This window comes from Pristis pectinata, chromosome 3 (assembly GCF_009764475.1).
Source record: "Pristis pectinata isolate sPriPec2 chromosome 3, sPriPec2.1.pri, whole genome shotgun sequence".
NCBI classification, from domain to species: domain Eukaryota; kingdom Metazoa; phylum Chordata; class Chondrichthyes; order Rhinopristiformes; family Pristidae; genus Pristis; species Pristis pectinata.
Genome location: NC_067407.1, coordinates 1,922,445 through 1,948,737, shown reverse-complemented (window position 1 = coordinate 1,948,737; position 26,293 = coordinate 1,922,445). Strand labels below are relative to the sequence as shown.

Below are 26,293 nucleotides of genomic sequence, written 5' to 3'. Positions count from 1 at the left end.
TATTCTGATGGTTGCATCATGGCCTGATATGGCAATTCCAATGCACAAGAACACAAGAAGCTGCAGAGAGTAGTGGACACAGCCCGGTCCATGAGGGGCGCAGCCCTCCCCACCATTGAAAGCACCTACAGAAGGCACTGCCTCAAGGAGGAGGCATCTATCATCAAGGATCCTCACAATCTGGATCATGTCCTCTTCTTGCTGCTACCATCAGGCAGGAGGTACAGAAGCCTGAAGTCCGACACCACCAGGCTCAGGGACAGCTACTTTCCTACAACCTTCAGGTTCTTGAACAGACCTACACAACCCTAATCCTACCTCAGCAATGGAACACTACAGACCACCTCTTGTAATACCATTACTTGTCTCTGAGTGTGTCATTCTTTTGCACTATCTTGATTTTACAGTCTTTTTTTCCCTCTTTCTCTTCACTGTCTTGTATAATTTATGTTTAATTTATATTCTGTGTGTTGTCTGTACCTACGTGCCTGTGATGCTGCTACAAGTGTTTCATTGTACCTGAACTTCACCATACTAATGCACATGACAACAAACTCGACTTGACTTGAAACAAAATTAAAAGAGAATTGCAGAATTTAATAGCACAGGTTTAAAAGGCAGCAGCAAATATAACAGAAGAGTTAGTAAGTAACAAACCTTCATGAACTCAGAAGGGAGCTGTCCATTTGGGAATGAAGCTCCCTCACAACTCAGCTGAATAAAGAATCCTCGAGTAGTACTGAAGCTGGTTTTCAGAGGCAGGTTGTATTTCTCTCCCAACTGCACTATCATTCCTACTCAGGTTAAGAAGAAAAAGTGAGCACACATTAAATATTCAGAAAGCACCCTCAATCTGATCCTACACCATAATTTACACACTCTTCACAGAGTTATAAAACGTACAGCACAAAAACAGGCCCTTTGGCCCTCCAAATGTATGCCTACATTTCTGCCCACCTACACTATTCCCATTTTTGAGGTGGGATGGATCCTTCTATGGCTTGCCTATTCAAGTGCTTGTCTAAATGACTCTTAAACATAAATTTTATCTGATTTCACCACCTCCTCCAGCAATGAGTTCCAGATATCAACCATTCTCTGTGTAAAAAACTTACCCCTGAGGTCCCCTCTAAACCTCGTAACCCTCACCTTAAAACTTTGCCCTCTTGTTTTTGATACCCCTACCACAGGAGAAAGATTTTGACTATCTACTCTGTCTATGCCTCTTATAATTTTATACACCTCTACCAGATCACCCCTCAGTCTCCTTCGCTCCAGGCAAAACAAGCCCAGCCTATCCAATCTCTCCCCATAACTAAAGTCCTGCAGTCCAGGCAACATCCAGATGAATCTCTTCTTCACCATCTCCAGCACAATCACATCCTTCCTATAGTGCACACAGTGCGGCCTATCCAGTGTTTTGAAAAGTTGCAACTTAACACCCCAACTCTTAAATTCTATGCCATATATTTTCTTCACTGCCCTGTCCACCTGAAACAACGGATTGGTCCAATAGGTGCCAATTATACAAGATGCAATTAGCTTAAAATCAAAATCAAAAGTATTTCCTGTCTAACGGGGATGGCAAAATCTTCAGAGATAGTAATTATAATTTCACTGATACTGTGTGTCAAACTGTTATTGCAGCAAGAAAACTAGATGCTGGAAATCTGAAACAAAAACAGAAAATGATGGAAGCACTCAGCAGGTGAAGCTTTGTCAATGATGAGGGAAGCAGAGTCAATATTTCATGTCAAAGACTTTTCATCAAAATTGGAAAAGCCAGCATGTTAAAACACAGAGAGAGGGAGAATGGAAAGAACAGAGGAAGCAGACCAAAGTTGTTGAGGTAACAATTACTTTAAAAACAAGCATTTGGAGAAAAAAGATACTTACCTCAAATTGTTAAATTACATATTAAGTATTGAGGGCATCAACGTACCCAGATGGAAGATGCAGTGCTGTTCTTTGAGCTTACACTGGACAGGAGAAATGTGGGCAGCTGAAGACAAGAGATCAGATTAGGAGTGGGGTAGAGCATGAAAGCTCAGGAGAATAGAGGGAGATGCAAAAATGGCACAGAAGAGGAGTTGAAACCAGCACAGATCAGCCTTTATCAGCCATGCTCCTATTGTGTTCTCAGATTCACAGAATCAGAGAGATGTAGCATGGAAACTGGCCCTTCAGACAACTGAGTCCTTATGACAATCAAGCAAAAGGTTTTACACTAATCCTAACCAAACCCATTTTAATTCTCCCCAAATTCCTATCAACTCCACCCATTTCCTCACTCCGAAATTCTATCATTCCACTTGCTCACTAGGAGTGATTTATAGCAGCTAATTAAACTACCAACTCACACATTAAGTAGGTGGGGGAAACCCAAAGCATCTGGAGGAAACCCAAGCAGTCACAGGAATAACATGCAAACTCTACACAGACAGCACTGGAGGTCAGGAATGAACCAGGATCGCTGGAGCTGTGAGGCAATAGTTCTGCCACCTAGTTACCTTTGTGGACTGAATGGAGGTGTTCAGCAAAGTGGTCACCAATCTGCATTGTGAGCACTGAATGAAAATAGCTAAAGCAGGGGCATGAGGCAAAGAGTGTTCCACATATCCAACAATGAGTCAGGCCTAGCTTAGGCCCACATGACTTTCTATTGGTACACCTTTAACTTAGAGACAGTGAGTGGAGTACAGAACGAACAGAGTCAAGGTAGCATGGTCTTCCCCCTTAGAACTTATTTCTTCCTAATTTGATTGTACTCTTTCTCCCTTTGACCAATCCCTTCCCACTCACACCCTTGTTTGCTGTGATGCTAAGACCATTCTGGGGTGAGATATAGAAGGATTGGAATGGTGAAGGTGAGCCAGTTGGAACAAAGATCCTTCACCTCTTCCTTGAATAGAGGCCTAACTTATCCCCTTCTCCAGCATTCTCCTGACTGAACTTGTTTTCACATTTAACTGAGCTTCCAGTTGCCCATCACTTTGATTCTCTGTCTCATTCCCACTCCAATGTTTTTGTATTCAACTGCTCCAATGATGTCCAATACAAGCTAGAGGAATGGTACTTCATGGAATCAAATATCACAGAAACTGTCCTCTTGGACCACCATGTTCATGCCAGCTATCTAGTACCCATCTATACATACCACTTTTCCAGCACTTGGTCTATACTCTTCTATGCCTTGCTGATTCAACTGCTAGTCTAGGTACCGCTTATATGTTGTCAGTCTCTATTTCCACTACCCGACCAGCCTCTGGGTGAAAACATTCTTCCTCAGATCCCCTCTAAACCTCTTACCCCTTACCTTAAATCCATGCCCACTAGTTTTAGACACCAATGCTATCTACCTTATCTATGCCCCTTGGCGAAGAGCATGGAGAGCATCCTGACTGGTTGCATCACAGCCTAGTATGGAGCCTCCAATGCACAGGATCGCGAGAGGCTGCAGAGGGTTGTAGACTAAGTCAGCTCCATCACAGGCACAATGCTACCCACCATTGAGGACCTCTTCAAGAAGTGGCATCTCAAGAAAGCGGCATCAATCATTAAGAACCCTCACCATCCAGGACATGCCCTCTTCTTGTTACTACCATCGAGGAGGTGGTACAGGAGCCTGAAGACCCAAACTCAATGATTCAGGAACAGCTTCTTCCCCTCCAACAGAGTTCTGAACGGTTCATGAACATTACTTCGTTATTCCTTTTTTTGCACTATTTATTTATTTTTGTAATTTATAGCTTTTATGTCTTTGCACTGTACTCCTGCTGCAAAACAACAAATTTCATGCTATATGTCAGTGATAATAAATCTGATTCTGATTCATAATTTTGTATACGTCAGTCAGGTTCCCTATCAGGACCTGGGGATTTATTTGCCTTTAAGCCCACTAAGATATCTAATACATCCTCCTTTTTAATGGCAGCTTGTTCTAGGATTCCAACCCATCCCCCCCCCACCCCCCACGGAGTTCTCCAACTACAATGTCCTTCTCCACAGTGAATACAAAAGAGAAATATTCGTTCATGGCCTCGCCCACATCCTTTAGCTCCATGAAGATTACCTGCTCCCTAATGAACCTACACTTTCCCTAGTTATCCTCTTGCACCAGAAGCGTGGCGACACTTGCGGGCTGTCCCCAGAACACTTTGCACAAAGGTGCATTTCACTGTGTGTTTCGATGTACATGTGACTAATAAAAGATACGTTATCTTACCCTTTATATACATAAAATGCTTGGGATTTTCCTTAATTTTGTTCGCCAGTGATATTTCATGGGCCCTCTTTGTACTCCTAATTTCTTTTTTAAGTAACTCCTTAACTTTCTATATTCCTATCAGACCTTCCCCATTTTTAGTTCTCTGTACCGCCAAATGCTTCCTTGTTACTCTGTATCCAGCTCCTAACATCCCTTGACATCCAGAGTTCTTTAGACTTGTTTGGATGAATGTAAAGGACAAGTTGACCCTGAATTTTATTTCACCCTTGAATGACTCCCACTTGTTAGGATGTAGACTTACCTGCTCCCAATCTACTTTTGACAGGTCCTATCTTACAATATTGAAAGCCTTTCCCAGTTCAGAACCGTAATTTCGAAATCATCCTTATCCTTTCCCATAACTATCTTGAAACTTATGGTCACAATCTCCAAAATGGTCTCCCTCTAAGACTCCAATCACTTGTCTGGCCACATTCCCTCAGATTAGGTCCAGTAATGCTCTTCTTTAGTTGGGCTATTTGTGTACTGACTCAAAAAGCTCTCCTGGATGCACCTTAAAAAATTCACCTCTTTTAAGCTTCTCATACTGAGTACTCAATGCACAGAACTCACGACTGAATTCTACAATTTCAGGTAACAATCCTTTTTCTCTCACTCCTCAGATACGGCTTTACATCCCTGTTTCAATTTATTTCTTTCATTGTTTTGTCTCCAACTGCCGGATTTTAGAAATAGAACAATACAGCACAGGAACAGGCCCTTCACCCACAATGTTGTGCCATAGAACCATACAGCACAAAACAGGCCCTTCGGCCCACCATGTTGTGCCGTCCATCAAACCACCCTCACACTACCTAACCCCTTCCTCCCGCATATCCCCCCATCCCACACTCCTCCATATGCCTATCCAACAAGCTCTTGAACCTGTCCAAAGTATCAGCCTCCACCACCACCCCAGGCAGTGCATTCCATGCACCAACCACTCTCTGGGTGAAAAACCTCCCCCTGACATCTCCCCTGAACCTCCCACCCGTAACCTTAAAGCCATGCCCTCTCGTCTTGAGCATTGGTGCCCTGAGAAGGAGGCGCTGACTGTCTACTCTATCTATTCCTCTCAATATTTTATATACCTCTATCATGTCTCCTCTCATCCTCCTCCTTTCCAGTGAATAAAGCCCTAGCACCTTAAGCCTCTCCTCATATTCAATACTCTCTAATCCAGGCAGCATCCTAGTAAATCTCCTCTGCACCCTCTCCAATGCCTCCACATCCTTCCCATAATGAGGCGACCAGAACTGAACACAGTACTCTAAGTGTGGCCTAACTAGAGTTTTGTAAAGCTACATCATCACTTCGTGACTCTTAAACTCAATCCCGCGATTTATGAAAGCCAACATCCCATTGGCCTTCTTAACTGCTCTTTCCACCTGTGAGGAAACTTTCAATGAACTGTGAATATGAACCCCCAGATCCCTCTGCTCCTCCACACTGCCAAGTACCTTGCCGTTTACCCTGTACTCTGCCCTGGAGTTTGTCCTTCCAAAGTGTACCACCTCACACTTCTCCGGATCGAACTCCATCTGCCACTTGTCAGCCCAGCTCTGCATCCTATCAATATCCCTCTGTAAGCCCCGACAGCCCTCCACACTATCCACAACACTGCCGATCTTAGTGTCGTCCGCAAACTTACTAACCCAGCCCTCCACCCCCTCATCTAAGTCATCTATAAATATCACAAAAAGTAGAGGTCCCAGAACCGATCCCTGCGGGACACCACTATTCACTGCCTTCCAATCCGAGGGCACTCCTTCCACCACAACCCTCTGCTTTCTACATGCAAGCCAATTCCTAATCCACACAGCCAAGCTTCCTTGCCGAACTAATTAAATTAGTAATCAAATGCCCAACTAAACTAATTCCTTCTGCCTACACAAGGTCCATATTCCTCCATTCTCTGCACATTCATGGGCTTATCTAAGAGTCTCTTGAACACCTCTATCGTATTTGCCTCCATCACCATCCCTGGCAGAGCATTCCAGGTACCCACCACTCCATGTGTAAAAAAACTTGCCCAGCACATCTCCTTTGAATTTATCCCCTCTCACCTTAAGCGCGTGCCCTCTGGTATTAGACATTTCAACCCTGGGAAAAAGATACTGGCTGTCTACTCTATCTATGCCTCTCAATCTTATAAACCTCTATCAGATCTCCGCTCAGCCTCTGCCGCTCCAGAGAGAACAACCCAAGTTTGTCCAACCTCTCCTTATAGCACATGCTCCCAAGGCTGGGATAAACTCCATCTGCCATTCCTCCGCCCACATCTACAACTTATCTATATCCCGCTGTATCCTTTGCCATTCTTCTACGCTATCCACAACACCACCATCTCGTCTGAAAACTCACTAGTCGCAGACCTCCAGCCAGAATAAGTCCCATCGACCACTACCCTCTGTCTTAGAACATAGAACATCACAGCACAGTACAGGCCCTTCGGCCCACGATGTTGTGCCGACATTTTATCCTGCTCTAAGATCTATCTAATCCTTCCCTCGCATATAGCTCTCAATTTTTCTGTCATTCATGTGCCTATCTAAGTCTCTTAAATGTCCCTAATGTATCTGCCTCCACCACCTCTGCCGGTAGTGTGTTCCACCCACCCACCACCCTCTGTGTAAAAAACTTACCTTTGACATCCCCGACATACCTTCCTCCAATCACCTTAAAATTATGCCCCCTCATGTTAGCTATTTTTGTCCTGGGATAAAGTCTATCCACTCGATCTATGCCTCTTATCATCTTGTACACCTCTATCAAGTCACCTCTCGTCCTCCTTTGCTCCAAAAAGAAAAACCCTAGCTCACTCAACCTATCCTCATAAGACATGCTCTCCAATCAAGGCAGCACCCCGGTAACTCTCCTCTGCACCCTCTCTAAAGCTTCCACATCCTTCCTATAATGAGGCAACCAGAACTGAACACAATAGACCAAGTGTGGTCTAACTAGAGTTTTATAGAGCTGCAACATTATCTAGCAGCTCTTGAACTCAATACCCCGATTAATGGCCAACCCACCATACGCATTCTTAACTACCCTATCAACCTGCGCAGCAACCTTGAGGGATCCATGGGCGTGGACCCCAAGATCCCTCTGTTCCTCCACACTGCTAAGAATCCTGCCATTAACCTTGTAACCTGCCCTCAAATTCAACCTTCCAAAGTGTATCACTTCACACTTATCCAGGTTGAACTCCATCTGCCACTTCTCAGCCCAGCTCTGCATCATACCAATGTCCTGTTGTAGCCTGCAGCAACCTTCTACACTATCCACAACACCACCAACCTTTGTATCATCAGCAAACTTACTAACCCACCCTTCCACATCCTCATCCAAGTCATTTATAAAAATCACAAAGAGCAGGGGATCCAGAACAGATCCTTGCAGAACACCACTGGTCACTGACCTCCAGGCAGAATACGCTCCATCTACCACCACCCTCTGTCTTCTATGGGCGAGCCAATTCTGAATCCACACAGCCAAGTTTCCCTGGATCCCATACCTCCTGACTTTCTGAATGAGCCTTCCATGAGGAACCTTATCAAATGCCTTACTAAAATCCACGTACACCACACCCACTGCTCTAGCTTCATCAATGTGCTTTGTCACATCCTCAAAGAATTCAACCAGGCTCATGAGGCATGATCTGCCCCTCACAAAGCCATGCTGACTGTCCCCAATCAGCCTATGCTTCTCCAAATGCCCATAAATCCTGATTCTAACAATCTTCTCCAGTAAGATTTCTAGTAAGTCTTCTTATGGGCAAGATTCAAATCTGAATCCAAATGGCCAAATCACTGTGAATCCCATGCATCTTAATCTTCTGGATGAGCCTCTCATGAGGGACCTTGTTAAACAGAAGTATTCTCTCTGCCTTCCCCCTCTCTATAACATAACACACTTGCTTTCTCGTGTTTTTAGATAATGAAAGTTCCTTAACCCAAAACATTAACTCTGTTTCTCCCTCTACTGTTGCTTGAACTGCCAAGTGCTTCTGCTTTTACATCGAATTGCCAATTCTTTTTACTCAATGGAGAAAACAACAAATCCACCACCATATGGAGTAATTCAAAGGGAAAAAAACTTGCATTTCTGTTGTGCCTTTCACTACAGAAAACAAATAAAGCTGCAGATGCAGGAATATGAATCTAAAACAGAAACAATGGAAGAACTCACCAGCTAAGCGGCAGCTCAGTGGTGGCACCATAAGGCTAGACGACAAAGACAGCTGCCGTAATTTTCATTTCTCTCATCAACAAGGCAGTTTAGGGAGCCTTGTAAAGGCCAGGAATTTAGTCAAACACTAATGATCACTCCAGAAGAGTTGTAGTTACCATTTGAAAAATACTATCAAGTTGTGATAAGCCAAGTTTTAAGAGACAGAAATCAAGAACAAAAGGCAAAGACAAAAGAGAAAGCCTTTGATATGGAAGAAGGCAAGAGAAATTAAAAATCAGAAGTGATAATGGTACAAAACAAAAGGAAGTAACAGAACAAGTTAAAAAGATGTGAATATAGAGGAGGTGAAATCCTTCAACTATCAATTCTCTATCATTCAAATCTCACCTGCCTCTCACAGAGGGTCAGCACAGTGACACAGCTGGTAGAGCTGCTGCCTCACAGCTCCAGTAACCCAAGTCCATTTGTCACCACTGGTACTGTGTGTCTGCAGTTTGCACGATCCCCCTGTGACCGCGTGGGTTTTCTCCAGATGCTCTGATTTCCTCCCACATCCCAAAGACATGTGGATCGGTGGGTTAATTGGCCGCTGTAAATTGCCCCTAGTGTGTGGGTGAGGGGTAAAATCTGGGGGAGTTGATGGGAATGTGGGGAGAATAAAATGGGATCAGTATAAATGGGTGGTTGATGGTCGGCATGGACTCAGTGGGCCAAAGATCCTGCTTCCATGGTAATCCAGGTTTATGATATTTCCTCCTAGAAACCCAGGTTAACGATTTAATAGTAAGAGAGTGCTGAAATGTTAACCTGGGTTTCCATGAGGAGAATGGTAGATCTGGGAATTGGGAGAACGTAAAACATCGAATGATCACTAAAAAGACTAAAAGGAAGAAGAAAATAGACGAAGTTTCGGCACAGACTAGAAGGGCCAAATGGCCTGTTTTCTGTGCTGTAGTGTTCAATGTTCTATGGTTCCATGCTGCTTGCCTCCTTATGACTCTGTAACCCACTCAATCACAGACTTCCATTTTGTTCTTTCCCACTTTCCCTCCCTTAAAACCAATTTTCCCCATTCTGAAACATTCTCTTTCTTTCTCCATGGATGCTACCTGACTTGCTGAGTATTTACAATGTTTCCTGCTTTATTTCAGATTACTAGCATCTGCAGTGGTTTATGTTTGTAAATGAGAAACAAATGGAGGATAATGCAAATTGAGTTAGGTGAAGAAAGATGGGAGGTGTCTGAGTATACCATAAATGGCAGAATAGATTTCCTGGGCTTAATAGTCTGTTTCTTGCATGTCTATTTTATAGAATGTATTCATAAGCATTGAATGCTCATGTGTGTGGATTAAAGAAAAAAAATGACTTGCACTTATCTAACAGTTTTCACAACCTCTGGACACCTAAGTGTCTGTGCAGTCTCTGCCATCACTGCTGCAATGTCAAACAACATGTTATCATGGTTTAGAGGTTAGATCCAAAAGTACAATTTAATCAGTGGTGCACAACATTTTTTGAAGGATTGTCTGAATGACATTCCAAATCGCTTCAAAGGGCCATATACATGAAACATACTTTAACCACTGATATTTTTACTTACACATTTGTAGAGCTAGAATTGTACTTATATTTTATGTAAGTATACCACTTATATTTTAGAATTACACATTTGTAGAGCTACCAAATTAAAAAAAAGCCAATCATAGTTTCCTTTGCGAAAACCAGGGGAGTTCTCCTTCTAGCTTAAAGTGTTTGACAGTCAGCTTTAGCATCTATCAGTTAAGGAGACACAATCACAACGTTGGCCTGTGTAATGAGAGTATCTCAAAAAGTACGAGTTTTACAAATTAATTGAAACTAATTATTCAAACATTGCAAACTTACCCCCTTCCTCAATCAACCACACACCATTAATGATGATGTTTTTTGACCACTCCATTTGCTGGCCACATAAAAGATACTACCATCTTTAAATATTTCCCAAGTCACACTGCAGAAAAATCCAAACTTTCATAGCTTCTGTTTGGCTGATACATTGCAGATATTAGGCCCATTCCCCCTCCCCTGGTCCCAACTTCCCCTCCCCCCACCCAACCTCTGTGTCTTGATCCTGTCAACATGGCATAGAAGTTGGTCCCAATAAAAGATTATAGTTCTCAAATTTAATCCAGCAAGTTTACAATTGAGAGAAGAGTTAGAAATCATCAAATACACACAGAGCTGCAACTGGTCTCGCTAATTAAAACCAAACACCCTACCACATCAAACACAGTCCAAGTGATGCACTGGGATATTAAGAAACTATATCCTTTAAAAGGAACAAATTGGGGATTTTCTCCCAAACTCCTCCCTGGACACACTATGAAAATAGTGCTTCAATAGACACCAGCAGGGGCCAAACGGGAGAACCCCACCCACCTGACACTCCTACTCCCCACGTCACAAGGTTCCTAAAACATCATAACCATGAGCCAGAACAGCACACAGAGCCCTCTCATGCTATCCAGATAGCTTACATAATTGCCCAGATTTGGGATTGCAGAAGAGAGAATACTATCAATCTTAATTTCTCTTTCTTTAGTTCTTCTCACACTTGTAATTCTTCAACACCTGTTTATCTGCTGCAACGCCAACCAATTTCATTGTTGCATTAGCAGCGAATGGGCTAGGAGTCTTCCCCCTACCTCCCCTTGTGCCACTCTAGATATAGCTTGATAAGAAGTATTCTGACTAGCCCTGCAGCATTTCATTCTTACCTGGTGCAACATGGACCTCTGTTTGACAGCAAACAGGGCTTACGGTTGGTGGCAATTTTAGGTGATCATTCAGGACAAGTTACAGATAAGTCTCATGAACTTTGAAAATTCAATGGTCTAGAATAGTCTTAGTGCTTCCAACAAGCACTCAGTGTTTTAGTTGGAAGCTGGTAGTTGGCCAATTTAGTTAATTATAATTAAAGCAAAAAACTGCTGATGCTGAAATAGAAAATGGAAAGGAAAAACAGAAAACGTTGGAAGCATTCAACAGATCTGGCAGCATCAGTGGGGAGAGACTCAAAGTCAGTGGGTTGGGTTCAGGACCCTTCATCAGAATGGAATAGTGACAAAACAAATGGGTTTTACACTACGGAGTGGAGAGAACAGAATGGCCATGAAATGCAGCAGCACAAAAGTTATCACTGAAACAATTACTTTAAAAACCTGAGGTAAAAGAGAAAATAAAATGAAACAAACTGAAACAGAAAGGTACAGCCACGTCTGTGGAGAGAAAAGGATGACCTGAAATTGTTAAATATAACATATCTTTTAGTCACATGTACATCGAAACATACGTACAGTGAAATGCATCTTTTGCATAGAATGTTCTGGGGGCAGCCCACAGTGTCATCACACTTCCACCGCCAACATAACATGCCCACAATTTCCTAACCTGTATGTCTTTGGAATGTGGGAGGAAACCAGAGCACCCGGAGGAAATCCATGCAGACATGGGGAGAATGTACAAACTCCTTAAAGACAGCGGCCAGAATTGAACCGGTGTCGCTGGCGCTGCAATAGCGTTACGCTAACCACTACACTACCATACCTCCCCAATTTAGTACTGAGATGGGAAATGAGGTGCTGATCCTTGAAATAACGTTGGGCATAGTTCAGAGAAGTCATAGTGGGAGGGGGGCAGAAAATTAAAATGACTGGCAACTAGAAGTTCGGGATCACTTTGTAAACTGAATGGAGATGATCTGCAAAGCGATACCCAATCTGCATTTAATGTTTCCATTGTAGAGGAGGCAACATTGTGAGCACCAAAGGCAGCAGAGGACTATTTGGATTCCTGGATGGTGGGAATTGAAGAGATAAAAGGACAGGTGTTGCACTGTAGGAAGTGGAGTAGTTGATGATAATGTAGGAATGGATCCAGGAGTCAAGAAGGGAAAGGTCCTTTCAGAATTCTGAAAGAGGAAGGGAGAGAAAGAGATGTCTAGTGGCAGAAGTTATCAAAGATGATCCATTGTTCATGGAGGCTGGTGGAGTGGAATGTGAACACTATCCGTGTTCTGACTGTGAGAAAAGATTTCAGCAGAAGCACAGGAAATAGAAAGCACACAGATAAGAGCCCATCATTATATGAGGTACAAGGGTTTAGACAGCATGTTTAGAAGTTTTGTCCCATCAAAGGGTACTTTTTGTACTCAAATTTTGGTTAGTGTGTATTAATGACATTTTAAACTTTTGAAGGATTTTCAGCAAGTTTATAAAATATTGTGGATGCTGGAAACCATAAATATAAAAACAAAAAGAACTGGAAACATTCATCAATTCAGACAGCATCTGTGGGGAGAGAATCAGAACTAGAGGGCTAGGCCATCATGCTTTCAGAGCTAATGAAAGGTCATCATTCTGAAATGTTTACCGTTTCTTTTTCTGCTTCAGTAAATTCAGTAATAATTTAGTGAATTAACATCAAGTTACTTTTGAGTTGAGGACTGGAAATATTCACTAAAAATGGTTAATTTTTAACTTTTGTTGAATTATAAAATAACATCATTAACACTTTTAAGTACATTGACAAATACCTTTCTAATGGAGCAAAAAGCATTATTTCAATGTCAATTTTGTTGTTTTATGCAGAATTTAACTTTTATGGTTTGCAAATGACTTTTAGTGGAAATTTGAACAGTAATCTATCCAGCGCTATCTGTTAAACAAAAATGTCACCCCTTTTTAATGGCATTCTTTAGCATCAACTGTTTCCTCTTCATTGAGCAGCCAACAAACTAACAATATGGAAATGGTACCTGCTACATCATCTACAATCTCTGCATAAGTGCGCCGAGCAATGTCAAGGAACTCGTTGACGTTTGGCCTGACGGCATAGCATTTCTGTGTCCTCATGTTCAAGCAGCCTTTAATGTATCTCGTATCATCATTGATAACAGTCTTGATTTCCTCCAGAATAAGGCTGAATCTACAATTTTCACAATGCAAAAATGACAAGCTCAATGAATTAGTCAAATTGTGCAGTTAAAAAACAGTCTGTTAAAAATTAGTTCACCCGTCAATAAACTTGGGAGCAAACATGCCACGATATTAACCACTTGATGGTCTGCATCTGGAGAAGTGTGCCTATGCCTGGAAAGGATGCAAAACCCTCAGCTCACAGTGCAGAGATAATTCTGTGAAGTGAGACTTCAATTTCATGCATCGACTGGAGGTGCAAGTTTGTTCTCCTCAGAGCAAAGAACGTTAAGGCAGATTTAATGCAGTTGTTCAACATTATTGTTATTACTTAAGGATATTGTTTGAAATTGATAGCAAGAGATACAAATAACACAAACGAAAAACAAAATTCTACAGATGCTGGAAGTCGGAACTAAAAAAAGACGATGACTGATCCACATAGTAACCCCAGCATCTTCTTATGACACAGGTAAGGTAACTGACAAAAGAACCAAATCAAAAATGATTTTTTTACATCAATAACTGATTGAGTGGTCATTACCACACTACCTTGTGTGGGAGTCCACTGTGTACAAACTGACTGCCACCTTTCCCACATTATCATAGTGAGTAAATTTAAAACCTTTACTATTGGATAAAAAGTGCTTTGTGATGTTCTGAGGCTGTAAAAGATGCTATATAAATACAAGACCCTTCTTTCCAATATGTTGTAAACTAGAATGCACATGGAAAGAGATGCAAAAGCAACTTTCAAAAAGGAACTGAAATATTTAATTAAACACTTTTAGGGATGTGGGAAGGACCAAGGTAGCGGAGCAATTGAATAGTTCTTACAAAATTGCGCTATGGGTGAAACGACCTCTTTTGTGCTGTAAATTCAATTAGGGTAATTCTGACCCGCTGAGCAGAGAAAGGGAAATGGTAGGTATGAGGGGAGAAGTGGATTTAAAAAAAGGGAACCCAAACAAGATCTTCAACTCTGTCATTAACAGGAGGGACTTAAGGGAATGGGGTGACCCATCTGCTCACAAGAACTTGCAGGTCTGTAAAATGTTTTGGGTAGTCAAGTCAAGCTAAGCTTATTGTCATATGGACAAGTACATGTATTCACAGGTGCAATGAAAACCCTAATTGCAGCAGCATCACAGGCACATAGCATTAGAGGTGCAACATTCAGAAAACAAATTATACATTAATTATACAAGGAAGAACACAATTAGAATAAAAAAATAAACAAAGCTCATTGTAGTGCAATGAAAGTCATCAGAGTGTTACTGTACTGAGGTAGTGATTAGGGTTGTGGCAATTGGTTCAAGAACCAAATGGTTGAGGGGTGTAGCTGTTCTTGAACTTGGTGGTGTGGGACTTCAGGCTTCTGTACCTCCTGCCTGACAGTAGCTGCGAGAAGATGGCATGACCTGGATGCTGGGGGTCTTTGATGATAAATACTGCTTCTTTGAGGCAACACCTCATTTAGATACTACCAATGGTGGGGAAGGATGTGCCCGTGACATATTAGCCTGTGTAATTTTATGTTTTATTCTTCAATTCCAGAGTTCCAAACAAACTCATCTCCAAACTCCAAGACCTAGGATTCAGCATGTCCATCTGCAACTGGATCTTTGACTTCTTGACCAACAGACCGCAATCAATAAGGATTGGCAACAACACCTCCGCCATGATTATCTTCAACACTGGTGACCCACTAAACTGTGTCCTCAGCCTCTTACTTTACTCCCTATACATTCACGACCATGTGGCCAGACTTTGCTCTAACTCCATCTACAAGTTTGCTGATGACCCCTCCATAGTGGGCTGGATCTCAAACAACAATGAGTCGGAGTACAGGAAAGAGATAGAGAGCCTAGTGGCATGGTGTCAAAACAACCTCTTCCTCAATGTCAGCAAATCAAAAGAGCTGGTCATTGACTTCAGGAAGCACCCTGTCTGTATCTATGGTGCTGAGGTGGAGATGTTTCAAAACTTCAAGTTCCTAGGTGTAATATCACCAACAATTTGTCCTGGTCCAACCACGTAAATGCTGTGACCAAGAAGGCATACCAGCAGGCTAAGGAAATTTGGCATATCCCCAATGACCCTTACCAAATTTTACAGTTGCACCCTAGAAGACATCCTATCGGATGCATCACAGCTTGGTATGGCAACTGCACTGCCCAAAACTGCAAGAAATCGTAGAGATTTGTGTACACAGCCCAGTCTATCACTAAAACCAGTTTCCCTTCCATTGACTCTGTCTACACTTCCCACTGCCTCAGGAAAGCAGCCAACATAATCAAAGACCACACCCATCCTGGTCACCCTCCTCTCGCCTTCCATCAGGCAGAAGATACAAAAGCTTAAAAACTACTACCACCATGATCAAAGACAGCTTCTATCCCGCTGTTATAAGACTTTTGAATGGAACTCCTGTACGATAAAGATGAATTCTTGATCTCACAATCTACCTCATCATGGCCCTTGCACCTTATTTGCCTACCTGCACTGCACTCTCTCTGTAACTGTAACACTATATTCTGCATTCTGTTATTGTTTTTCCTTTTATAATATCTCGATGTACTTATATATGACATGATCTGTCTGGATGCATGCAAAGCGAAACTTTTCACTGTATCTTGGTACATGTGACAATAATAAACCTATTAACAATTAAGCTACGATCTAGGCTTTCCAGTCGTCAGCAGCTGAAAGAAGATGGAACCATAAGTGATGGAATGATCACCGGTCAGTCTAGTTCATTCAGATGCACTGATGAGACTCAATACACATGCGCAGCTTTTACAGAAAAATGTGGAACTGAAGTAGGATATTAGACAAAGTTCGTCAGCACTGACTATACCGATGCTTACCTGCTGTCTCCAAGTGAACTGCAATAAGCCTTTAGTAGTGGTGTCTTGCAGCTTTTCAGTATTTCCTGAAGAACAAGAAAGCATTCTCAGAAAATTCTCATGATGCATTCTTTAAAAATGTTAATTTCTTCCCCTTGTTCCTGCCACGGATTTGCCCACTTCCTGGGCTATTCTGTAATGACATGAGTGCTTGATGGGCATGACATTTTCCTCTTCTCTCTCTGGAGTGTAGGGACATCTGCTCACCACCCTCAATGAGCCCTGCCTCCTTTCACCTATTGCTGGCTCTCTCTCCCCATAGTTTAAAATGATAGTGGGATTTAGCAGGTTAGGTGATATTGGTACATGGCACCTATGATGTTGCAAAAAATGGCTCAAGTTGCTTCAAAGGAGAAACAGCAAATAAAATTTGACTTACAATAACATTTTTAAAGGTAGGTGAGCCAAAGCCATGTCAAAAGAATGACAAGAGTTTTAGGTAGGCAATTCCAAAGCATAGATCCCAAGGTGCTGAAGGCACATGTGCCACCTGTCATAGTTGTAGAGACATACAGCGCAGAAACAGGGCCTTTGGACCATCATGTCCATATTGTCCTTTTTGGCCATCTACTCTAATCACATATGCCCACATCAGGACTGTATCCTTCTATGCCTTGCCTATCTAATATTCTGTCTAAATGCCTCTTCAACATAGCAATTGTATCTGATTCCACCACCTCCTCTGGCAGCACATTCCACATATCAACCACTCTGTGTTAAATACTTAGCCCTCAGGTCCTTTTAAAATGCCTTCCTCTCACCATAAACTTATGCCCTCTTGTTTTTGATACCCCTATGATGGGAAGAAGATTTTGACTGTCTATGCTCATAATTTTATATTCCTCTAAGGTCACTCCTCAGCCTCCTTCACTCCGGGGAAAACAAGCCAAGCCTAACCATAACTAAAGTCCTCCAATCCAGGTAATATCTTGGTGAGTCTCCTCTGCACTCTCTCCAGTGCAACCATATCTCTCCTTTTGTGTGGTGACCAGAACTACACACAGAACTCCGTGTGGCCTAACCAGTGTTTTGTAAATATTCAACATAATATCCCAACTTTTATATTCAATGCCCCAACCTATGAAGGCAGCATGCCATACGCCTTCTTCACCACCCTATCTACCAGTGTTGCCACATCCAGGAAACTATAGACTTGGACCCCTAGGTCTCTCTTCAACAACTTTCCTTAGAGGCCTACCATTTATTGTATGTCCTACCCCTATCTGACTTCTCAAAATGCATCATTTGTGAGGAGTGTAGAGATCTTAGAGAGTTTTCGCAGTGTAAGTACAGAGATAAAGAGCGGCGAGGCCATGAAGGCTTTTGAAAAGAAAGGTTAGAAATATGGAAAACATATTTCCTATCATGAGGACTGAAGAACATTGAGGAAATCTTAAAATCAGACCAAAGCTATTTAGGACTGAAATAAGGAAGCACCTTTTCACACAAAGAGATGATAGAAATTTGGAATACCCTGTCAATGATAGGTCAAACTATTTTTGCAGAGTAAGTGGTCATGAAATGTGGAATTTAAATGCTAGCTTTTTTTTGCTTTCGAAAGCAGTTCAGAATGAATGTTAGAAAGTATTTTGTTCTGACAGTAATTAATGGATTCTCAGGAAAGGCGTTAAGTATCAGGAGACATGAGACATTTAAGAAAAGGTGAGTGGCATGATAGGAAGATGATAGAATGGCATTTTGAAAAGACTTAAGTGAAAGGAAGTGGGGTAGATTGTAAAACCACACTTAAGAAAACAACCAGCTGCAAGCATGACTAATAAATTTATGGGTGACAAAGGATGATGCAATTCTAAATTTAAAACCAGTTTGATGACTTTGCTGAATGGGCAGATAAAGCTCTATAAAGCAAAGTAATAGGCAAAATCGTAATCAATCCAAAGCAGATTTTACAAATTAAAGGACTCTTATATGCAAATAGAAATTGCACTTGAACCTGAACAATATGATGAACAAATAACCAATGAGAGTAAAAGAATGGAAATGGGAACAAAGGTAGAACTTGTGGCAGAACTTGTGACTCGATAGAGGTGTACAAGACGATGAGGCATAGATCGAGTGGACAGTCAGAGACCTTTTCCCAAGGGCGACAATGGCTAACGAGGGGGCATAATTTTAAGGAGATTGGAGGAAGGTATAAGGGGGATGTCAGGGATAAGTTTTTTTACACAGAGAGTGGTGGATGCGTGGAACGCACTGCCGGCAGAGGTTGTGAGGGTAAATACATTAGGGACATTTAAGAGACTCTTAGATAGACACATGAATGATAGAGAAATGGAGAGCTATGTGAGAGGGAAGGGTTAGATAGATTTTAGAGCGGGATAAAATGTCGACACAACATTGTGGGCCAAAGGGCCTGTACTGTGCTGTAATGTTCTGTGTTCTAAAACCATAGTTTGGAGCTAAACCTCTGAGTGTGCACAAATTCAAGTGTTTCCTGCATGTTGCAGCTCAATGACTCAGGTTTGGGTGACCTTGGTCCTGGAGAGTAGCCGTTGTATGTTAAACAGCTTCTCATTAGTTCTGAAGATTACCTCCATCCCGCATGAAGTTTGTTGGAGATGAGATGTAGTACTCCAGCAAAAAAGATTGGGAAATGTGTTGGTCAATAACACAGCCTTGTTTGAAACCCATCCTCATTGAAAATCATTCTGATTGTGGATCAGAACCATTAGCGATTCCCACAGCATGTAGCCTTGCACCTTGAACTGTGCCTGTCTGCAGCTTTTGGTTGTGCACTGTATCTTACACTGGAAGACCAACAGGTTCCAGGCAGACCAAAATGCACTGTTCAGCCAGTTCACTGTTCCTCCAGTTTGTTTCAGTTTGTAACTCTGTGAAAACCCTGTAAAGCACAGAGTCCCGTGTTACAGAGCTGTTCAGATGAACCTCTGGAGAAAAAGGCTTTTGGCATGCTGGCCTTCATTAGTCAGGGCACTGACAACAGAAATTGGGATGGTATGTTGCAGTCGAACAAGACATTATTGAGACCGCATTTGGAGTATTGTGTTCAGTTTTAGTCACCCTGCTACAGGAAAGAGTGCAGGAAGGATTCATGAAGATATTGCCAGGACTCGAGGGACTGAGTTACGGAAAGAGGTTGAGCAGGCTAGGACTTTATTCAATGCAGCGTAGGAGAATGAGAGGTGACCTTATAGAGATGTATAAAATCATGAGGAGCATAGACAGGGTGAATGCACACAGTCTTTTTCCCAGGGTTGGGGAATCAAGAACTAGAAGGCACAGATTTAATAGGAACCTGAGGGGCAACTTATTCCACCCAGAGGGTGGTCCGTATATGGAATGAGCTGCCAGAGGAAGTGGTTGAGGCAGATACATTAACAACATTTAAAAGGTACTTGGACAGGTACATGGATAGGAAAGGTTTAGAGGGATATGTGCCAAACATAAGACTAGCTTAGATGGGCCCCTTGGTTGGCATGGTCTCGTTGGGCCGAAGGGCTTGTTCTGTGCTGTACGACTATGACTCAGAGTCATGCAGCACAGAATTATTAATCCATCTCTATAAAGAGATGACCCTATACAAAAATGATTTCACATCAGTAGTCTTCCAAGGATGCACATAGTTGCTATTTTATTAACTGCAACAATTTCACATTCATGCTTGTCATATGTCATACCTGAAGTGGTTCCACCAATTCCAATGTATGTTTCAGGTAAATTAAGTTTGTGATCTTGGATTCAGCTGCCTGTATCTGTTAAATAAACATGAAGCTCTGTAATGGCTGTCACTTAGGCACATTAGTATTTTATTACAATAAACAATAAGAAAACTAATCACATACGTTTAGGAGAATTGCTATTCTTAGAAGTGATCAGCAATATAAAGGATATTTCTTTTGTACTTCGTAGTCAGTGCATCAAGGCTCCACATTAGTTAATATTGAAACTTTTAAGGTCTTAAAGCAGGATAGTTTTCACTGATACTATGCATATTAGAAGAGAAATCTCTCAACTAGTAATGAAATAAAAAAAACATAGGGAACCTACAGTGTCTTGTTTTGGAATTTGCACCAGGATGGACAGCAGCTGATCAGTATCCAAGAATCGTGAAATTACTGCAGGAAAAAAAAGGATACAGCTATAATACAGTATATTCAACAATGCAGTAATAGAGAAACAAAGGACTGAAGAAGCTGGAATCTAGATGAAAAACACGATGATGCTGGAGGAACTCAGCAGGCCAGGCAGCATCCATGGAGAAAAGCAGGCGGTCAACATTTTGGACAGGACCCTCCTTCAGGACCTGAATAAGGGTCCTGACCCAAAACACTACCCAAAACAAAATGGCACGGTAGCAGTTAGCGCAATGCTATTACAGCGCCAGTGATCAGGGTTCGATTCATGTCGCTGTCTGTAAGGAGTTTGTACATTCTCCCGTGTCTGCATGGGTTTCCTCCGGGTGCTCCGGTTTCCTCCCACGTTGCAAAGACGTATGGATAGGTTAATTTAGGTTTAAAATGGGCGGCGCGGACTCATTGGGCTTGAAGGGCCTGTTACCACCCTGTAAATAAATTTTTTTTAAAAATTTAAAAAATTTAAAAATTTAAATTTAAAATTTATAATTATTATCTCTGTAACCTCCTTCTCCTAATTCACCACCATCCTGTATAGAAATAACCCTACAACTGGCAGTCAGGTCTTCAGCTGTCTTAAACCAGAACCTTTGCCTCCAAGAAAATCTACCCTTTTGGTTGTCTGCCCTGTGTACTAGGTATGAAGTTCTGTTTGATAACACTCTTATGACTCTGGTGTGGTTTTCATGCCCAAGCTAAACTTCTGAAATAAACACTGTTATTTTAGCTGTCACAGGAAGAAGTAAGCAGATGGACAGAGTAAAATTCATGTACGCTCTCAAAACCTCCCTGAAAAATGCAACATCCCCACTGTTCCTGGAAATCCCTAACCCATGAAAGTGGATCATGATCATCCTAGATGGCACCAAGAATATATGTGTACACCTGCTGTATTTTTAAAGAGTGAAGAAGTAGCACACTCACCTCAAAAACTGCCTGCCCGCCCACCCCATCAGGTATTTGCCCCATCTGTGATGGAGTCTGTGGTTCCCACACTGGCTTCATCAGCCACTTCGGAGCCCACGGAACTGGAGTGGAAGCAAGTTGTTCTGGATCCTGAGGGACTGCCTAATGGAGGAAAGGGGCAAGGAAGACCCCAGGTTTTTGTTTTTGCTATGATAGCATTGTATATTTGCACTTTGCTGCCATCTTCCAGCCCTTGCAGATTAGGTACAGCAGTTAATTGCAATGTAAAGCACACAATCTGCATTTGGTTTCCCCAAAGTAGAGGAGACCACATTGTGACACCATACAGGACTCTAGATCTTAGAAGAAATGCAAGTGAATCACCGCTTCACTTGGAAGAACTCTTTGCCCCCATCAATGCACTTTCTCTCCAGCTTCCAATAGTGGAAGTTACTTTTATTGCCCTCATTTCTAGTGTCTGCAATCCTGTGACCTCACTGAATGCAACAGCTTATTCCAAGTCTCAAACAATTATACAATACACTGGCTGACCTGACTGAAGGCTGAAGAAGAGATCCTCATCTTCCAGTAACTCTTGGACACAGTCCAACCTTGTGTTAATAGTCTCCACATCAACAAGAGGCTCCAATATATTTGAGCGAAGCCTGCGACTACCTCCAGCTGTCTTTGTGTAATTCAGGACTCCGTAAAGCGTATGATTATTTCTGAAACAAGCAAATGATAATGCAATGAAGCATTAGAAACAGGAAGCCAGTCAGCTTTTCAAGCAAATGTATCTTCTTTCAGATTCTTCTTTTTGCCTGCAGGCAAATTGTGAAAATTAATTTTTAATTCATGGAGCCTCCAGGACAATCCTGCAGTGGAGAGGAGGGAAGAAATTTAGTTATTTTTAATCAGATGATGCTTTGTCAGTGATAGATGGTGATACAGATGAACAGTTAATAAAAATAAATGGGGAAAGCAGGAAAAAATGCTGCACAGTGCAGTAGATACTCGAGATTATTTGATATCAGAAATAGTAATGCCAAGAAACAAAAGCAAGCAATGATGAGAGGGAGAAAAAGGTAGAGGTGCTGATGGTGGTGGAAGAGTATTGGAGAAGGTAAGTTGGCTCCAGTGACCCTTAAGTACAAAGAAACAGAAAGCTACTCAGCCCTTTGACTCTGCTAATCAATCAAGTGATGACTGATTTGCCACAGGAACAGGGCTTTTGACCCACCATGTCTGCGCTGATCGTGATGCCAACCTAAACTCGTCCGTCTACCTACACATGGTCTATATCCCTCTATTCCCTGCCTGTTCATGTGTCTGTCTAAATGCCTCTTAAATGTTGCAATTGTATCTGTTTCTACCACCTCTCTTGGCTAGTGCTGTCCAGGCACCTACCATTTTCTACCTTTAAATTTCCCTTTCTCACCTTAAACCAATGCCCTCTAGTATTTGTCATTTTCACCCTGGGAAAAGACTCTGATGACCTACCCTATCTATGCCTCTCATAATTTTATCAACTGTTATCAGTTCAACCCTCAGCCTCCTATGCTCCAGAGAAAACAATTCATGGTTTTCCAACCTCTCCCTGTAGCTAATACACTCCAATCCAGCCAACATCCTGCTAAACCTCTTCTGCACCCTCTCCCCTCCTTCCTATAATGTGATGACCAGAAATGCACACAAATGTGGCCTAACTAAAGATTGATACAGCCAGACATTACTTGCCAACCTCAGTGCCCCAAATGACGAAGGGAAGCATGCCGTATGCCTTCTTTACCACCTCATCTACTTGTGTTGCCACTTTAAGGAAGCTATGGACTTGCACCTAAAGATCTTTCTGTACATCAATGCTCATAAAGGTTTACTGTATACTTTCATCTTACATTTAACCTTCCAAAGCGCAACATCTCACACTTGTCTGGATTAAACTCTATCTGCCACTTCTCTATCCACATTTCCAACTGGGCTATATCCTGCTGTATCTTTGACAACCTTCCTCACATTCCTTGTCCTGTAATCTTGCCTAACATAGAATTCAGTTCTGAAATTTTCATTTGATCCTGCTCCCACCAAGCTCAACAGCATTTTGGGGAAAAGTAAAAGATTTTCATTTCCTCTGAATTGAGAGGTGTTTCCTGAAATCACTCTGAATAGCATGGCTCTAACATGGCTCTTGTGTTCTTGTCCTGGAAATAGTTTCTTTTCCATTTATTATATCAAGTACTTAAACAGCACTACTGAATCACTGTTTAAACTTCTAAATGTGAGAGAACGCAAGCCTAGGCTAATCAACATGTTCACTTAATTTAAACTGTTTAGCACTGGTGCATGGTAAAACTGCCCTGCTCTAAATAATCATAGATCCTATCTCTTAGAATCCTTTCCAGCAGATTACCCACCACAGATGTAAGGCTCACTGGTCTATCCCTGGACTATCCCTACTACCATTTTTGAATAAGGGGACAACATTTGCCACCCTCCAATCCTTCAGTACCATCCCCATGGACAACGAGGACTCAAAGATCCTAGCCAACAGTTCAGCAATCTCCTCTCTCACCTCCCGAATCAGCCTGGGGAATATTCTGTCAGGCCCCAGGGACTTATCTGTCCTAATATTTTCTAACAGCTCCAACACATCCTCTCTCTTGATATCTACATATTCTAGAACATTACCCTTACCAACACTGTCATCAGCGTCAAGACCCCTCTCCTTGGTGAATACTGAAGAGAAGTATTCATTGAGAACCTCACCCACTTCCACAGCTTCCAGGCACATCTTCCCACCTTTGTCTTTAATTGGACCTACCTTTACTCTAGCCGTCCTTCTGCTCTTCATGTACGAGTAAGAAGCCTTGGGATTCTCCTTAACCCTACTCGCCAAAGCCTTTTCATGTCCCCTTCTCACTCTCCTCAGCCCCTTAAGTTCCTTCCTTGCTACTCTATATTCCTCACGAGCCCTATCTGATCCTTGCTGCTTACACCTTATGTATGCTGCCTTCTTCTTCCTAACTAGTTGTTCCACCTCTCTTGTCACCCATGGTTCCTTCACCCTGCCATTCCTTCCCTGCCTCACCAGGACAAATTTATCCCTAATATCCTGAACAAAGACCACATCTCCACAGTACATTTCCCTTCAAAAATGTCATCCCAATTTACATTCTCAAGTTCTCGCCTTATAGCCTCATAATTCACCTTTCCCCAATTAAATATCTTCCCGTCCTCTTTGCTTCTATCCCTGTCCATGACAATTCTAAAGGTTATGGAGCAGTGGTCACTGTCCCCCAAATGCTCACCCACCGATAGTTCTGTCACTTGACCCGGTTCATTACCTAAAACTAGATCTAATATGGCATCCCCTCTAGTCGGCCTGTCAACATATTGTGTCAGGAATCCATCCTGGACACACTTAACAAACTCTGCCCTGTCTAAACCTTTGGCACTAAGTAAGTGCCAATCAATATTTGGGAAGTTGAAGTCTCCCACGATAACAACCCTGTTATTTTTGCATCTTTCCAAAATCTGCCTCCCAATCCACTCCTCAGTATCCCTACTGCTACCAGGGGGCCTATAGAATACTCCCAGTAGAGTAACTGCTCCTTTCTTGTTCCTAACTTCCACCCATATTGACTCTAGAGAGGATCCTTCTACATTATCCACCTTTTCTGCCGAAGTAATAGTGTCCCTGACCAGTATCGCCACCCATCCTCCTCTTCTACCCCCCTCCCTATCCCTTTTAAAACACTGAAAATCAGGAATATTCAATGTCCATTCCTGCCCTGGTGTCAGCCATGTCTCTGTAACAGCCACAATATCGTAGTCCCATGTACTTATCCAAGCTTTCAGTTCATCTCCCTTATTCCTGATGCTTCTTGCATTTAAGTAAATGGATTTTAGCCCATCCACCTTACTACTTTTATAGCCTGTACTCTGCTTCTCCTTCCTCAAAGCCTCTCTAGCTGTCGGATCTGACTTTTCCCCATCCCCTTCTTCCTCTGACCTACTCCTCCGGTTCCCATCCCCCTCGCAAACTAGTTTAAACCCTCCCGAACCACCCTAGCAAACCTGGCCGCAAGGATATTGGCCCCTCCTCAGGTTCGGGTGTAACCGGTCCTCTCTGTACAGGTCCCACCTTCCCCAGAAGAGATCCCAATGATCCAAAAATCTAAAACCTTCCCTCCTGCACCAACTTCTCAGCCACGCATTTATTTGCCATCTCCTCCTATTCCTACCTTCACTATCGTGTGAAATTAGTTCTAAGTTGCAGAGAAAGTGGAGGGGGGGTGGTTGCATAGGACAAAAGGAGCATCTCTGATAGGGCGAGGCCAGCTTTGCCTTGGGGAAGTCGAAGAAATTATCTGGTCAATGGGTGAATGGGGCAGTTAGGGAAGGAGAGAATGAACACAAATTAGGAAATAAGAAGTTAACGAGTAAACAAAGAAATGTAAAAGTTGAAAAAGGCAGAGCTGTGGATATGCACAACAGGTCAGGCAGTGCCAACGGAGAGAGAAAAACTGAACCAATTTCGTATATGAATGACAGCAGAATTGACCGGTTCTCATGCAAGGAAAGCAAGCTGATTCTGAGGCTCTGTGCAGGATAGGTCACAGCAGAGAAGTAGCAGGAAATAGGGAGCTCCGAGCTGCCCCTTCAACCAAATGCAGGTGCTCTGCAAGATGGTCACCCGATCTGTATTTGGTTTCTCTAATAGAGGAAACCACAGTATGAACACTAAATGGAGATGGGAAGAAATGCAAATGAAGCCCTGCTTCACTTGAAAGGACAATTTGGGTTCCTGGCGTTGCATCTCTTATGTTCCACAACTCTGGTGCCCCACAAGGCTGCGTCCTCAGCCTTCTACTCCACTCCCTACACACTCATGACTGTGTGGCCAGATTCTGCTCTAACTCCATCTACAAGTTCGCAGATGATACC

At 42.4% G+C, this 26,293-nt stretch overlaps 1 protein-coding gene across 1 annotated transcript in view; it reads right to left on the bottom strand.

Annotated features, from left to right (window-relative positions):
• Positions 1 to 26,293, bottom strand: part of msh4 (mutS homolog 4) — a 97,939-nt gene that overhangs the window by 46,088 nt on the left and 25,558 nt on the right. Inside the window, exons 6-11 of the mRNA XM_052013156.1 lie at positions 21,902 to 22,074; positions 20,358 to 20,425; positions 19,988 to 20,062; positions 16,290 to 16,354; positions 13,260 to 13,429; positions 658 to 794 (exon numbers count right to left, since the gene is read on the bottom strand). Of these exons, the coding sequence (XP_051869116.1) occupies positions 658 to 794; positions 13,260 to 13,429; positions 16,290 to 16,354; positions 19,988 to 20,062; positions 20,358 to 20,425; positions 21,902 to 22,074 (688 nt within the window). The remainder of the gene's footprint in view (positions 1 to 657; positions 795 to 13,259; positions 13,430 to 16,289; positions 16,355 to 19,987; positions 20,063 to 20,357; positions 20,426 to 21,901; positions 22,075 to 26,293) is intronic.